At 45.6% G+C, this 15,095-nt stretch overlaps 1 protein-coding gene and 1 long non-coding RNA gene across 2 annotated transcripts; one reads left to right on the forward strand and one right to left on the reverse strand.

Annotated features, from left to right (window-relative positions):
• Positions 1–240: 240 nt before the first annotated feature.
• Positions 241–2,222, reverse strand: LOC109731771 (cytochrome P450 89A2). Its single transcript, XM_020290945.4, has one exon. It carries the CDS (start codon positions 2,009–2,011, stop codon positions 473–475), a length of 1,539 nt encoding a protein of 512 aa, XP_020146534.1. The 5' UTR covers positions 2,012–2,222; the 3' UTR covers positions 241–472.
• A 2,321-nt stretch (positions 2,223–4,543) lies between these two features.
• Positions 4,544–9,711, forward strand: LOC141020928 (uncharacterized). The gene is made up of 2 exons (XR_012180917.1): positions 4,544–8,613; positions 8,696–9,711. It is a non-coding gene; the product is annotated as an uncharacterized lncRNA (long non-coding RNA).
• The last annotated feature ends 5,384 nt before the right edge of the window (positions 9,712–15,095 follow it).

Below are 15,095 nucleotides of genomic sequence, written 5' to 3' on the forward strand. Positions count from 1 at the left end.
GGCAAAAGAACCGCCTAATCCATTATTTGTTTGTTGTATTGTGCAAGAAGTTTGTTGTATTTCTGTTGTATTTGATGTTGTGGATTTGATGAATTATGTAACAATTTAAAATTGTGGACTTCGGGATGTTTTTATTTCAAATTACGCGGCTGAACAGCGGCTGTACAGAGCCTCGCGGCCGTTGGCCGGTTTTACATCTTCACATATGCATCATCTATTGAAGTTGAAGTTTTACGTCACAAATATATATCAACGGTTGGAGTTATCTTTTTTCAAAATGTATAATATATTTTCTGGTGATGTAAATGGTACAACACCTAGTTTTACATCTTTCAATTTACATCTTCTTGTATTCGAGATGTTCTAATCGAGAATCAATTAGGAACAACTCACTCCCAACATGAGTTATTAAAGGAAAGCGCGAATAATCGTTCGAACCGATACGACTGCCAGTTGCTGAAGTTCCTTTATTCTAAGACCTACGGGGCACGAGGCGTGGACGCAGCGGCTTTTTCATGACGACGGTGAACTCGTTCTTCTCGGCGAAGTCCACCTCCTCGCCGGCGACCTCCTGCCACTTGAACTCCCTCACCATGTTGGCCACGAAGTACTCCAGGTGGAGCATGGCGATGCCCAGCCCGGCGCAGATCCTCCGCCCCACGCCGAACGGCATCATCTTGATCTCCCGGTTGCCCGTCACGTCCACCGCTTCGCCCGCGCCTCCTGGCAGGAACCGCTCCGGAGAGAACTCTAACGGCCTTTGCCACTCCCGCTCGTCCCGGCCCATCTCGGCGACCATGAAGTTCACCGTGGCGCCCTTGGGTATCATGTAACCGCCGATCTCCATGTCCTCCGCCGCCTTGTGCGGCAGCACGAAGTGCCCCGGCGGGTGCTTCCGGAGGCCTTCGAGAACCACCGCCTTGAGGTAAGGCATCTTGTGGACGTCGTCCCCGGAGACCTCTTCATGGTCGCCTCCCGTCGTCGCTTTGATCTCCTCGTAGAGCTTCTCCTGGATTTCTGGGTTCTTGACCAGTTCGGCCATGATCCACTGCAGCCCGGTGGAGGTGGTGTCGGTCCCGGCGTTGAGAAATTCGGAGCAGAGGATGACCATCTCGCTGTCGGTGAGCGGGCGGTCGCCCTCCTCGGGGAGCTTGATGTCGAGAAGGGTGTCCACGTACGAGTGCTCGAACGTCGTCTCTTTCCTGGGCTTGCCGCCGCGGCTCTTGTACTCCCGCCGCGCGTTGATCAGCGGCACGAGCAGCTCCTTCTGCCGCCGCCGCATGGCGTGCGCGGTCCGGAGGCGGTCGCGGAAGAGGTGCTTTGTGAGCGACGGAAAGAAGGCGAAGACGGCCATTTTCCTGGTGATGTAGAGCAGCTGGTCGCGCTGCGCGGCGGCGATCGCGCGCACCGCGGGCTCGTCGAGCCGCTCGCCGAAGCACATGAGCACGAGGAGGCAGAACATGGCGTACTGGAACGTCTCCACGACGGCCGCCCCGCCGGAGGGCGACTCGTCCCGCAGCTTGTCGAGGAGCACGCGGCGCACCCAGGAGCGCGCGGGCGCGAAGAGTCGGACGCGGGACGGGTGCAGCGTCTCGGAGACGAGGTTGCGGCGGAGGAGGCGCCACACGGGCCCGTAGCTGGCGCGCGTGATGGTGTTGTCGTTCTCGCCCATGATCCTGACGGACGCGAGGGTCGGGCGGTCGGCCAGAGCGGCACCGCGCTCGACGAGGGCGGCGTGCGCGAGGCGGCGGTCGGCGACGAAGATGGAGAGCCGGGAGCCCACGCGCAGCGACACGATGGGACCGTACCGCGCGAACAGACGCCGGAGGAGGGACTCCCCGTCGGCGGGCGAGTTCGTCAGCCACACCATACTGCCCAGCACCGGAAAGGACGGCGGGCCAGGCGGGATGGGCCGCCGGGCGCCGCCGCCGGTCTTACCGCTGCGGAAAAGGAGGAGGGTCAGCGGGAGGGCGAAGAGGATCACGCCGAAGAAGATTCGCCATGTCTCCATGGCGCGTCTGAGTGCTGCTCCGCTTCCGCTCTCACTGGTGCTGGCGTGCCGTGTGGATAAATATGCTTTGGGTCGCCGTCTCCAATTTTAATCTTGTTTACATCGACTCGATGGCGCTTGGAAAGAAAGGAGGGCACAGAGGTCTGATGAAAGATCCATGCAACTGTTGCAAAACTTGGGTTACAAGATGATTACAGCAACTGAATTAGTCAGCCTTAACTGGACGTGACACGAAGGACTCGGCATATATAAGAACCGTCTAGGGCCAACACCTGGCCTTTATAAAAACGGAAACAATAACGCCCGAACGTCAGGTTCCGAACGCTTCATCCATCGTCTGATCACCCGCACTATTTTTGACGTAAATTCGTGGCCACGTCATCGGTCGTGAACTGTTCGCAAGGACGAGGGGTCGGCGCGAACCTTTTTCTCTCGAGGTGAGACAGCCCACTTCACTATCCATTTCTAGACTAGTCCACTCCTTTTCTCTTCCACCCCGACCACACAAATCGATTCCGCCCCAACCAGATCGCCGGCGAAGGTGTGTGCGGCGGCCAGCCCGTGGATCTCGGCGGCATGCCGGTAGTTCGAGAAAGCGGAGCCGCTCGAGGATGCTGGGCACGGAAGGGGGAGGAGCAGAGCCGTCTCCGACGCGGCGTGTCTAAGAGGCGGGCGCAGAGGGGGATAGCGGCGGCGGTCGCCGGCGAGGGTGTTGCGGCAGCCTGCCCACGGATCTCGGCGATGGCGCCAGCTCGAGAAAGTCGCGGCGCTCGAGGATGCGTGGCGCGGAGGGAGAGAGCAGCAGCGGATCTGACGCCGCCGCCGTCCGCCGCCGCGGCGCTTCAGCGTCGGCATGTGGTGGAGGTCAACCAGAAGGTGGACGACGCCCTGCCGCTTGCAGCCGAGCTGCTCGTCGACGTGGACGCCGTCTTCTTTCCTGCGATGTGCCGAAGGGGAACTGCTCGCCGGGAGTCACCCATAGCCAGGTATTCCGTTCACCTTGCGGCGGAGGCTTGGTCAAAACCTTTTCGCGGCTTTGCCACTCTCTCCGGCCGGTACGTTAACCCCTTGCTCACCGCCGCCGCCGTAAGAATCTCTCGTTTGAACGAGTCACACCTAGCCGCTGATTCCATGGTGATTCCGCAGGATCTTGATCTTGATGCACAACCAGGAGGTGAACTAGGATTTCTGTTTCTTTGCACAGATTCCACAGCATCTTGATCGATTCACTAGCTAAGCAAAAAGGCTACTCGTTCTTGTCGGCAAGTGCCCAGAATGGGTAGATGCATTTTGATATGCAATTTTTTAGTGTCCATCCTTAGTTGTCATTTCCACCCTAGTATTTGTTCATGCTAAAAATAACACATGGCAAATTATATCAGTACTTATTTCTATAGCTATTTCGGCATTTTTTTGTATGGTTTATGATCGCAAGCGTCCTGTCCATATGTTTTTTTTTGTAGTTTCAAGTATACTCAATAAATTCTTGATTATTAGCACACCAATATGTCCCATGGCATTTCACGTACATTTTTCCCCCTGGGAAAACACACCTTGGAAAGTGCTCATGCTGACTAGTGCTCATGTCACATGGCAAATTCTTATTGGAACTATGCAATGCTCACATGGCAAATGTTTTAAGATTTCTTTTTAATAATGTCACATGGAAATGTCAGGATAATTTTTTCCTAAATTATGGCAACTTCCATAAATGTTTCTACTTTTTTGCCGCATGGCAAATTTAGACAATTGTTATCTTCATAAATCATGGCAACTTTACAAAGATAACAATATAGCTTTTTTCCATATCTTTTGCAAATCATGATAATAGTCACATTGACTACTTTTTTGTCACATGGCAACTTTTGCCATGGCAATTTTTCCCGTAGCACGACAATTTTTTTTGTATAATCACACAATAATTGTATGATTTTTGTATCTTCGTGACATGGCAATTTTTACGCTGTAGCATTGATTTATTGCCACGGCAAATTTACTTTTATTGCCAAGATGATTGCAATTATTAGCAAACAGCCATGGCAAATTTAGTTAACGAATGATGGCAAATTTAGTGAACGAATGATGGCAAATTTAGTTAACGAATCATGGCAAATTTATTTTCGTTGATCATAGTAATTTTTATAAATTGACCATGGTAAATTTAGTTCATAGATCATGGCAAATTGTAGTTTCTCACTAATTAACCATGGAAACTAGAATTTCCACTTGATCATGGTAAGTTTAGTAATTAACCATGGAAAATTTAGTTTATATATCATGGATAATTTTAGTCCATTTTTTTGTCTGTAGACCATGGCAAATTTCTGCGACCACGACAATTTATATTTGGACAAATTTCGTACAAACCATGGCATTTTTTCTTTGTAGCATGACAACTTTTTTCTGTGAGAAGTGTGCCTCATACATCATTGCAAACTTTGAAACTTGTTTTTGTATAAACACACAATAATTATATGTTTTTATCCGCATAACATGATTCGTTTAGGAACATGGCAATTTTTACTTTGTAGTATGAGAAATTCATTTATATTGCCATGGTAAATTTACTTTTATTGCCAATACGATGGTAATTATTAGCAAACAACCATGGAAAATTTAGTTAACGAATGATGGCAAATTTAGTTAATGAATCATGGCAAATTTTATTCATGATCATGGTAATAATTGACCATGGCAAATTTAGTACATAGATCATGGCAAATTTTAGTTTCTCATTCATTACCCATGGCAAATTTATTTCATTGATCATGGCAATTTTCAGTTTGATGTATTGCCATGGCAAATTTTATTTTTTAATTGCCAAGACGATGGGAAATTTTAGTAAATGACCATGGCAAATTAAGTTTGCGATTCATGGCAAATTTCATTAGCTATGCATGGAAAAAAATCATTAATCATTGTAAATTTAGTAATTGACCATGACAATTTTGAATTTATAGATCATGGCAAAATTTTAGGTCCATGTCTCATGGCAGTGCCAAAATTATTTACTAGTGATAATGTTTCACTTTTTTCAACACATGTTAATGCAAGGGGTAATATGCATCACGGAAAATTTCAAACAAACGGAAAATTTACACCACTTTTTGGCCACCATTTGGCAAACTTATAGATTTACTTCTGGTATCAATGCGTGTTTTTATGACCATGGCAATTTTTCTTTCTTTTTGCATCTTGTCAAAATTATTTTCTTATGCGACTATGGCAAATTTAGTTTTATGGTCACGGCAATTTTTTCTATGCATCATGGCATTTTTTGGTGTGCAAACCATGGCAATTTTCTTGCGCCCATGACAGTTTATATTTGAACAAATTTCAAAATTTCATACAAACCATGGCAATTTATTTCCTGTTGCACGACAACTTTTTCGATTTTTGTACATCATGGAAGTTTTTGCTCGTTGCCATCCATCATGGCGTTTTTCATTTTATGTAGGTACTGTGTAGTAGCTTCAACAATTATAAAAATTGATGGCAATTTCTAGATTTTTGTGGCATTTTATTGTACAGTTTTTTCTTAGTTTTTTCCGTTGGGTTTTCTTCACTTTTTTCGTGTTTTTTCTGCATTTAATTTTTTTTGCAAAGGGAATAGTTTGGGCCAGCAGGCCTAACAAAAGGCCCAGCTAACGAGGGATTAGGTGGATGGTTCGGGCTGTTGGAACATGGCAACGAACTGTTCGCTGATACTTCCCTGCCGAACCGAACGACTCGTTCGGATCGATCACCTCACAGCCCGAACATTCGGGTGTTATCGGGGTCCTATAAAAAGGCCCGTGCTAGGCGCCGGCAGAAATTCGCCGCGCGGATCGTTGGTTTACAGCCTGTCCCGCCATTGGATTTGCATAAGTTATCTTCCTTCTTCGCGCAATGCCCTTTCTTCCGCAAAACGTGGCCGCACACTCGCAATTGACCTCTCGTTCGAGCCGCCCCACGCTCACCGCAACAAAACCCGCCCCGCCCTGGATTCTTGCAACATCGGCCAAGCTCGTCGGCCTCGGCGTGACGCCACTCCCGCATCCATGGTTACCGTTGTAGCCCATTTCATCGTTGTCATCGTCTCAACAGCACGTGGTTGCAGTGACTGTGGTCGCAGCAAGCGCAATCGGTGGTTGTAGCACCGTCCCCCTGCGGGTCTCTGTCGCACCATCCGCTCGCCGCCGCGCAGCCTAGCAGCTCTTTGTAGCGTTTGCGGCCGCCCCTCCCTCGTAGTACTTCGCAAAAGCATTGTTGGTAGTAGTTTCATCGCTTCCAATAGTGACGGTCACAGCATCTCCCATCTCCGGTCACAACATCCACCATATACGGTTCCGTCATCTCCGGTCGTGGGGTTCCACCATCGCTGATGCTGTTTCCAGCATTGTTGCCCCGAGGTACCAACATGGCGGCCTCGGGTCTACCAGCATCACTGTCCTATGGCTCCAGCATTTGTTGATGCTGGTTCTAGCATACACCGCTGTCGAGCATTGTCGACGTCAAGTCTGCAACATACATGGCCTAGTTTTTAGAAGACCCCCCCCCCCCCCCCGGCGCCCATGGGCCTCACCGCCACACCCGATGACTCCGCAACACGACTGTTGTCTGAAGCACGAGGGATAGGGATGCTCGTTGCAGGGCACTCGTCATAGTACCATGGTGGATAGCCATAGAAGGAAGGAGGGATCGGAGAGTTGCTTGTCGGGGATGACGGGGACAAAGGTTGGGCCCAACCATGGCAACAAATCGACGGTGGTGGAGATGCGGTACCAGGGAGGAGGGGATGGGGAGAGGAAGAAAACACGAAGAGATAAGGGGTGGGACCCGCAAGCAAGCAAGGCGACTGGCCGAACGCTCGACCGATCGTCTGTATACAATCATTTACAGATTGAAAAACAACAGGACTCCGGTGCAAATTTTTGTAGAATTTTTAAATAAATGTTACAAAATTAAATTATCTCTACTACTTAAAAAGAATGTAAAGTTCCCTTTTCACCTTTCTTTTCACCACCTCTTCGTCCAACCTCAAACAATCACCTTCATTTACTTATCTTTTGAACCAATTTCACTTTAATTTATTTACCAAACTTCAGATCAAAAAATAAGGTAAATCATGGGCGGAATTTGATGAACATTTATTTACAGAACCATATATTATGGGCTGGTAAATCATAAGGTAGTGTACTAGAATATTTATATTCCGTTGTAACGCACGGGCATTGTTTTAGTAGAAAATAAAATATAAAGAGACAAGTTATATGAAAGCAACACCCAATCTTCAAAATTGGCGTAGGTTTGCCTTGCCGCCCTACGAGTTAGCCATTGCATCTCCTTTTTGAACTTTTTTCTGCACCTATAAAGATTAGGAGCAACGCCATAAAAATTAAAATCATTCCTTGTGATCCAAATTGCCCAAGCCGCGAGAATGATGATTTCCAGCAAGAAATAGAAATTCGTAGGGGCACATGCGCATCCATCTACAATCATTGATCTGTTCCATTATCCGAAAAGTTGTTTGGACTGAGTAAAAAAGAGATGGAAACTCTGGACCATGTCAATACGAGAAAATATGAATTTTAGCTTGTACTAATACTTTATCCAACCGTTCTTCTACGTCCCGGTTCTGTATGTAGGCCCCATTTTATTGTTCTGTACAATTATTTCTTTATTCTTAAACCGGTTTCTCTTTTTTAATCTTATCCCATTCATTGTTATTGTTCACCTTTTTCTTTCTCGGTGCATCTGTTTCGGTATCACCTTTCCTTACTGTTTTCTTTCGCGTCATCTGTGTTCTTTATTCCAATCATTTTATCTTGTTGTTTCTCAATTCATCTTACTTCTGTTAAATTATCTTTCTCTTCCCGTTTTCAATTCATTAGTTCCTTCCTGACCCGTCTCATAGCAAGTTCATGTCATCCTTCTTCACAGCACAAATTTATACACCCTTTATGCAATGCAATTATATTCGTACGTGACATTATGCCATCTTGGACATACTACTCCTTTCATTAAGATTTTCTCATTACAAATAACATAAAAAAATTCATTATTTTTCAAGTGCAATGATTCTTGTGCCATTTTATTTTATAGTTACTCGTAACCTTGTAGATCTTGTTCTGTCAAGTTATGTTCTACGAAACTTGCCTTCTGTTTTTGTTCAATGAACTTACATTTGTCTTTTAAGTCATGTTCGTTCAAACTTGCCTTCTGTACATACCAAGTTTTGCTATCTGAAAGTTATCACCACAGTATCGCCTTCGTGTTTCGTAGTTTGGTACTTCAATTTATATTTCTCTTTTTTCTGGCCGCACCCAGCACATCGTTGCTCCTAATTACGAGACATTTATTTCTGTGGTGTCAAGTCCACTTGCTCCACATATGCATCAACTTCTTCATCCCTACTCTTTTTCCCTTGTGTTCTTCCTTTTCAGCATCATTCTCTAGATCTAGTCTGTTCTCACTCGTACCGGACATTGCTGCCGCCGGTCGCTAGAAGTCGACGGCTCCAACCGTCGGCACCTATGGTAGCTAAAGTTGGTGTTTGTCTGTTGTTGTCTCCACCACTCACCCTTGGCGAGAAGAAGGTGAAAGCAACACATGAAATTGAGGTAACTTACCATGTATCCTGCTTAATATCGTTCAAATCAAGGTCGAACGCTTACTTTGTATTGAAACTGTTGGTAATTACAGGCTATGGTGAATCAGATTTGTGTCTACCCGAAGAATTGTTTTAGGAGGAAATATGGTACCCAAGAAACAGGTTCAGCCCTAGTAGCATGGGACACAGTCAGCAAACCTAAATCCCATGGAGGACTAGGTATATTGGATATCACTACCCATAACAAGGCTCTATTAATGAAATTTCTTCATAAGTTCCTCAAAGTAGACAATCCATGGGTCAACATTATCTGGGAAACTCACTATCAAGATACTCTGCCTGGAGATAAAATGGTGGGATCTTTCTAGTGGAAAGCTTTGCTTAAGCTACTTCCTTATACAAGTCAAACTATATGTCAAGCTGGCAAATGGGACACAACTCTTTTTTGGTCGGATAACTAGTCTGGACAACCACTAGAGGAAAAGTATCCAGAACTTTTCTCATTTGACATCAACAGAGGTCTCTTAGATTATCATTGTGTTCTATGTTCTGATGTTTTGGAAGAAACATTGATTCACCTGTTCCGGAATCGTCCTTTTGCTCTTTCATGCTGGGATATCATCACTCCAGAGAGGACTCGAGGCATCTCAACATATGATGAAATACTCCTCATTGCGAATCATTTACCAAAGGACATTGCTCTTGACATCATCATTATGAGTTGTTGGAGTATTTGGTCAGTCAGAAATGACAAAATCTTCAGAACAACAACTCCTCATCTAGGCACATGGAAATTATATTTGAAAGAAGGTTTATGGGATGCACAACTTAGGGCTAAAGAAGGCAAAGCAGAGAAGCTCAGGTCCTGGTCTGATCAATTTTTGTAATATGATTATCTTTATGATTCCCAGAACTGGTGTAGGCTGAGACTGTACTAGACTGATTTGTATTTTTGTATTTTGTAACTTTTTTACTTCTTTATATAATGAAAATACCGTAGAACAATCGTTCTACAGTCAGGGTTCAAAAAAAAAACTTCCCAATGATCCCCTCACTCATCTATGTATGCTTTTTAAAATATAACAACATTTAATTATCCTTTTTATTACATCCAGGTTCCCATACTATAACTATGATTTACTACTTGTACTAATTTGATATTCATTACTATTTCTCCTTAACTTGCAACCAGGTCCTACAAGTAACTAATTTTGCTTATATACATTATTGTGGCTTTTACCAAACTAGATATTACACACAAACGAATTATGAGGATAGTTGATACTATGTTTGGCACAACAAAAAACTGAGAAAACATTGTGCATGCGATTAAGTTTATTAAGCGTATTGAGTGGTTTCTGGACAAATATAAAACTGGATTGACTAATCATTCATACATACCATTGTTGCATACTTTGACAAAGTCCGACATTAGGAAAAAACTCATGGTAAGATTTGTATTCAGTTTTACCTTTTTCAGCATACTCTTTGTCGGTGTCAAAACCGGTGGATCTCGGGTAGGGGGGCTCGAGCCGTGGATCTGGGATCAATGGGGAACAAGGGACGAAGGACACGATGTTTACCCAGGTTCGGGCCCTCTCTAAGAGGTAAAATCCTACGTCCTGCTTGATTATATTGTTGTGTATATGAGGATTACAGAGTCGATCTACCACGAGATCAGATGAACTAAACCCTAGGCTAGTAGAATGATGGTTCTTGTTCTAGCCTCTACAAACTAAACCCTCTGGTTTATATAGACACCAGAGGTTCTAGGGTTACATATGGTCGGTTACAACAAGGGAATAAGCATGCTGAATCTCCTATCTTGACTTGGAGTACACACCAAGGCACCAAAGATCTCCTATTTGGATACGATGCCGCTCGATAGTCCGGCCTTCTAGCAGCTGTAGTGCGGCCCGACTGTCCGGCCCATGTGAGATAGGCCGGCAGCCCGAGGACCCCCTAGTCCGGGACTCCCTAAGTAGCCCCCTAACTTGTCTCCAATGCCAGTGTCCAGTAACCGCGCCTCCGAAGTCTCCGGCTAGCGGGGCGAGTCCTCCCTTTGTGTGTTGGGAGCGACCCCTCGCGGCCAAATCTTTTAAAGAGCCGCTTCAGCAGAGTTCGGCCATGTGCTTGACTGGGTTGTATCCAGAATCCTAATTGTCGACATTACTTAGCCTCGAAGGCCAACCACCAGAATGTGAATATTGCCCATGCCTGACAATTTTTCAGTGAGGGGTCACGACTGGTCTCAAACACCGAACCATTGTGAGTACTTGATGCGCATTTTGAGGCGGTTCTTTCATTGGTACGTCTCATCAAGGTGGAGATCATGCCCCGTTAGGGGATACGATCAATGGTTTCAATCAACCCACTCGCGCATAACGTCATGAGTATAACGGGAAGTGACGAGGCCTGCGGCGCAGTAAAAGGACCTTTGGTATTACAGCAGCTTATAAAAGGGGAACGACCACCGCTATCAGTGTACGCCTTCTCCTTCCTCTCGCCATCACTTTCCCAATCTATGGAGCTCCAGTGCCCCGACCCATCTGTTCTCAAAGACTTCCTCCCAGCCACTCCCCAAACTCAGAAATGGCCATATCTGATGCAAAGGGCAAGTGGGAGGCCCCGAGCATCACCAATGACGACATCGAGGACCTGGAGCATGCGGGCTACCTTTCAGCCAACATTGTTCACCGGGCTCTAGAGGAAGGCCAGGTCATCCCCACGCCCGGACCAGGCGAGAGGCTGGTGTTTGTCCCCCACTTCGTCCGACGTCTGGGCTTCCCCCTCCATCCCTTTGTAAGGGGGCTCATTGATAACCCACAAGTATAGGGGATCACAACAGTTTTCGAGGGTAGAGTTTTCAAACCAAATTTATAGATTTGACACAAGGGGAGCCAAAGAATATTTGAAGGTATTAGCAGCTGAGTTGTCAATTCAACCACACCTGGAGATTAATTATCTGCAGCAAAGTGATCAGTAGCAAAGTAGTTTGATAGTTTTGATAGTGGTGACAGTAGCAACGGTAACATTAACAGTGATAGCAGTAATTTTGTAGCAAGTGTAATAGTGATGATATCAGTAGTAACTTAGCAAGAACAATATAAGATAAATTCGTAGGCATTGGATCGGTGACCCATTGTATGATATTCATCATGTAACAGTTATAACCTAGGGCGATACGGCACTAGCTCCAGTTCATCAATATAATGTAGGCATGTATTCCGTAAATAGTCATACGTGCTTTATTAAAAGAACTTGCATGGCATCTTTTGTCCTACCCTCCCGTGGCAGCGGGGTCCATATGAAGGAAATATGCCCTAGAGGCAATAATAAATTTCTTATTTATATTTCCTTATATCATGATAAATGTTTATTATTCATGCTAGAATTGTATTAACCGGAAACTTGATACATGTGTGAATAGAGATACAAAACAGAGTGTCCCTAGTATGCCTCTACTTGACTAGCTCATTAATCAAAGACGGTTAAGTTTCCTAGCCATAGACATGTTTATCATTTGATGAACGGGATCACATCATTAGAGAATGATGGGATGGACAAGACCCATCCGTTAGCTTAGCATAATGATCGCTTAGTTTATTGCTATTGCTTTCTTCATGACTTATACATGTTCCTATGACTATGAGATTATGCAACTCCCGAATACCAGAGGAACACTTAGTGTGCTATCAAACGTCACAACGTAACTGGGTGATTATAAAGATTCTCTACAGGTGTCTCCGATGGTGTTTGTTGAGTTGGCATAGATCGAGATTAGGATTTGTCACTCCGATTGTCGGAGAGGTATCTCTAGGCCCTCTCGGTAATGCACATCACTATAAGCCTTGCAAGCAATGTGACTAATGAGTTAGTTACGGATGATGCATTACGGAACGAGTAAAGAGACTTGTCAGTAACAAGATTGAACTAGGTATTGAGATATCGACGATCGAATCTCGGGCAAGTAACATACCGATGACAAAGGGAACAACGTATGTTGTTATGCGGTTTGACTGATAAAGATCTTCGTAGAATATGTAGGAGCCAATATGAGCATCCAGGTTCCGCTATTGGTTATTGACCGGAGATGTGTCTCGGTCATGTCTACATAGTTCTCGAACCCGCAGGGTCCGCACGCTTAACGTTCGATGACGATTTGTATTATGAGTTATGTGATTTGATGTACCGAAAGGTTGTTCGGAGTCCCGGATGAGATCATGGACATGACGAGGAGTCTCGAAATGGTTGATACATAAAGATTGATATATTGGAAGGTTATATTCAGACACCGGAAGGGTTCCGAAGTGTATCGAGTATTTTTCGGAATACCGGGAGGTTACCGGAACCCCATGGGGAGTCTATGGGCCTTATTGGGCCCTAGTGGAGAAAGAGGGCAGCAAGCAAGGTGTGGGCCCCCCCCCCCTAGTCCCAAACCGAATTGGTTTAGGGTTTGGGGGGCCGGCCCCCTCTTTCCTTCTCCCCTCCTCCACTTTGCTCCTTCTCCTAGTAGGAATAGGAAAGGGGGGCCAAACCTACTTGGAGTAGGATTGTCCCCCCTTGGCGCGCGCCTCCTCCTTGGCCGGCCTCCTCCTCCCTCCCTCCTTTATATACGTGGGAAGGGGGAACCCCAAAGGCACTCCAAGATTTATCTTAGCTCTGTGCGGTGCCCCCTCCACAGTTACACACCTCAGTCATATCGTCGTAGTGCTTGGGCGAAGCCCTGTGCCGGTAACTTCATCATCACCGTCGCCACGCCGTCGTGCTGACAGAACTCTCCTTCAGCCTCAATTGGATCAAGAGTTTGGGGGATGTCACCGAGCTGAACGTGTGCAGATCGCGGAGGTGCCTTGCGTTCCATACTTGGATCAGTTGGATCGCGAAGACGTTCGACTACATCAACCGCGTTACTAAACGCTTCCGCTTTCGGTCTACGAGGGTACGTAGACACACTCTCCCCGCTCCTTGCTATGCATCACCTAGATGGATCTTGCGTGTGCGTAGGAATTTTTTTGAAATTACGGCGTTCCCCAACAGTGGCCTCCGAGCCAGGTCCATGCGAAGATGTTATATGCACGAGTAGAACACAAAAAGTTGTGGGCGATAATAGTCATACCGCTTACCAGCATGTCATACTTTGATTCGGCGGGATTGTTGGATGAAGCGGCCCAGACCGATATTACATGACTGCGTTCATGAGATTGCTTCTACCGCCGTGCTTCGCACACAGGTGGCTAGTGGGTGTCTGTTTCTCCAACTTTAGTTGAATCGAGTGTGACTACGCCCGGTCCTTGTTGAAGGTTAAAACAGCACACTTGACGAAAAATCGTTGTGGTTTTGATGCGTAGGTAAGAACGGTTCTTGCTATCCCGTAGCAGCCACGTAAAACTTGCAACAACAAAGTAGAGGACGTCTAACTTGTTTTTGCAAGGTATAAGTGTTCTCCCTGAGTATGCACCGTTGCGACAGTTCGTCGTGCCGAGACACCATGTGATGATCGGGTGTGATAAGCTCTACGTTCACATACAATGGGTGCAAGCCAGTTTTGCACACGCAGAATACTCGGGTTAAACTTGACGAGCCTAGCATATGCAGATATGGCCTCGGAACACTGAGACCGAAAGGTCGAGCGTGAATCATATAGTAGATATGATCAACAAAGTGATGTTCACCGTTGAAAAACTACTCCATCTCACGTGATGATCGGACATGGTTTAGTTGATATGGATCACGTGATCACTTAGATGACTAGAGGGATGTCTATCTAAGTGGGAGTTCTTAAGTAATATGATTAATTGAACTTTAATTTATCATGAACTTAGTCCTGATAGTATTTGCATATCTATGTTGTAGATCCACAGCTCGCGTATAGCTTCCCTGTTTTATTCTTGATATGTTCCTAGAGAAAATATGTCAAAAGATGCTAGTAGCAATGATGCGGACTAGCTCCGTGATCTGAGGATTATCCTCATTGCTGCACAGAAATATTATGTCCTTGATGCACCACTAGGTGACGGACCTATTGCAGGAGCAGATGCAGATGTTATGAACGTTTGACAAGCTCAGTATGATGACTACTTGATAGTTTAGTGCACCATGCTTTACGGCTAAGAACCGGGACTTCAAAAACGTTTTGAATGCCACGGAGAATATGAGATGTTCCAAGAGATGAAATTGATATTTCAGTCTCATGCCCATGTCGAGAGGTATGAGACCTCTGACAAGTACGTTGCCTACAAGATGGAGGAGAATAGCTCAACGAGCGAGCATGTGCTCAGAATGTCTGAGTACTACAATCACTTGAATCAAGTGGGAGTTAATCTTCCCGATAAGATAATGATTGACAGAGTTCTCTAGTCACTATCACCAAGTTACTAGAACTTCGTGATGAACTATAATATGCAAGGGATAACGGAAACGATTCCCAAGTTCTTCGCGATGCTGAAATCGGCGAAGGTAGAAATCAAGAAAAAGCATCAAGTGTTCATG

The sequence above is a fragment of the Aegilops tauschii genome, chromosome 1 (assembly GCF_002575655.3).
Source record: "Aegilops tauschii subsp. strangulata cultivar AL8/78 chromosome 1, Aet v6.0, whole genome shotgun sequence".
In the NCBI taxonomy this organism is placed as follows: domain Eukaryota; kingdom Viridiplantae; phylum Streptophyta; class Magnoliopsida; order Poales; family Poaceae; genus Aegilops; species Aegilops tauschii.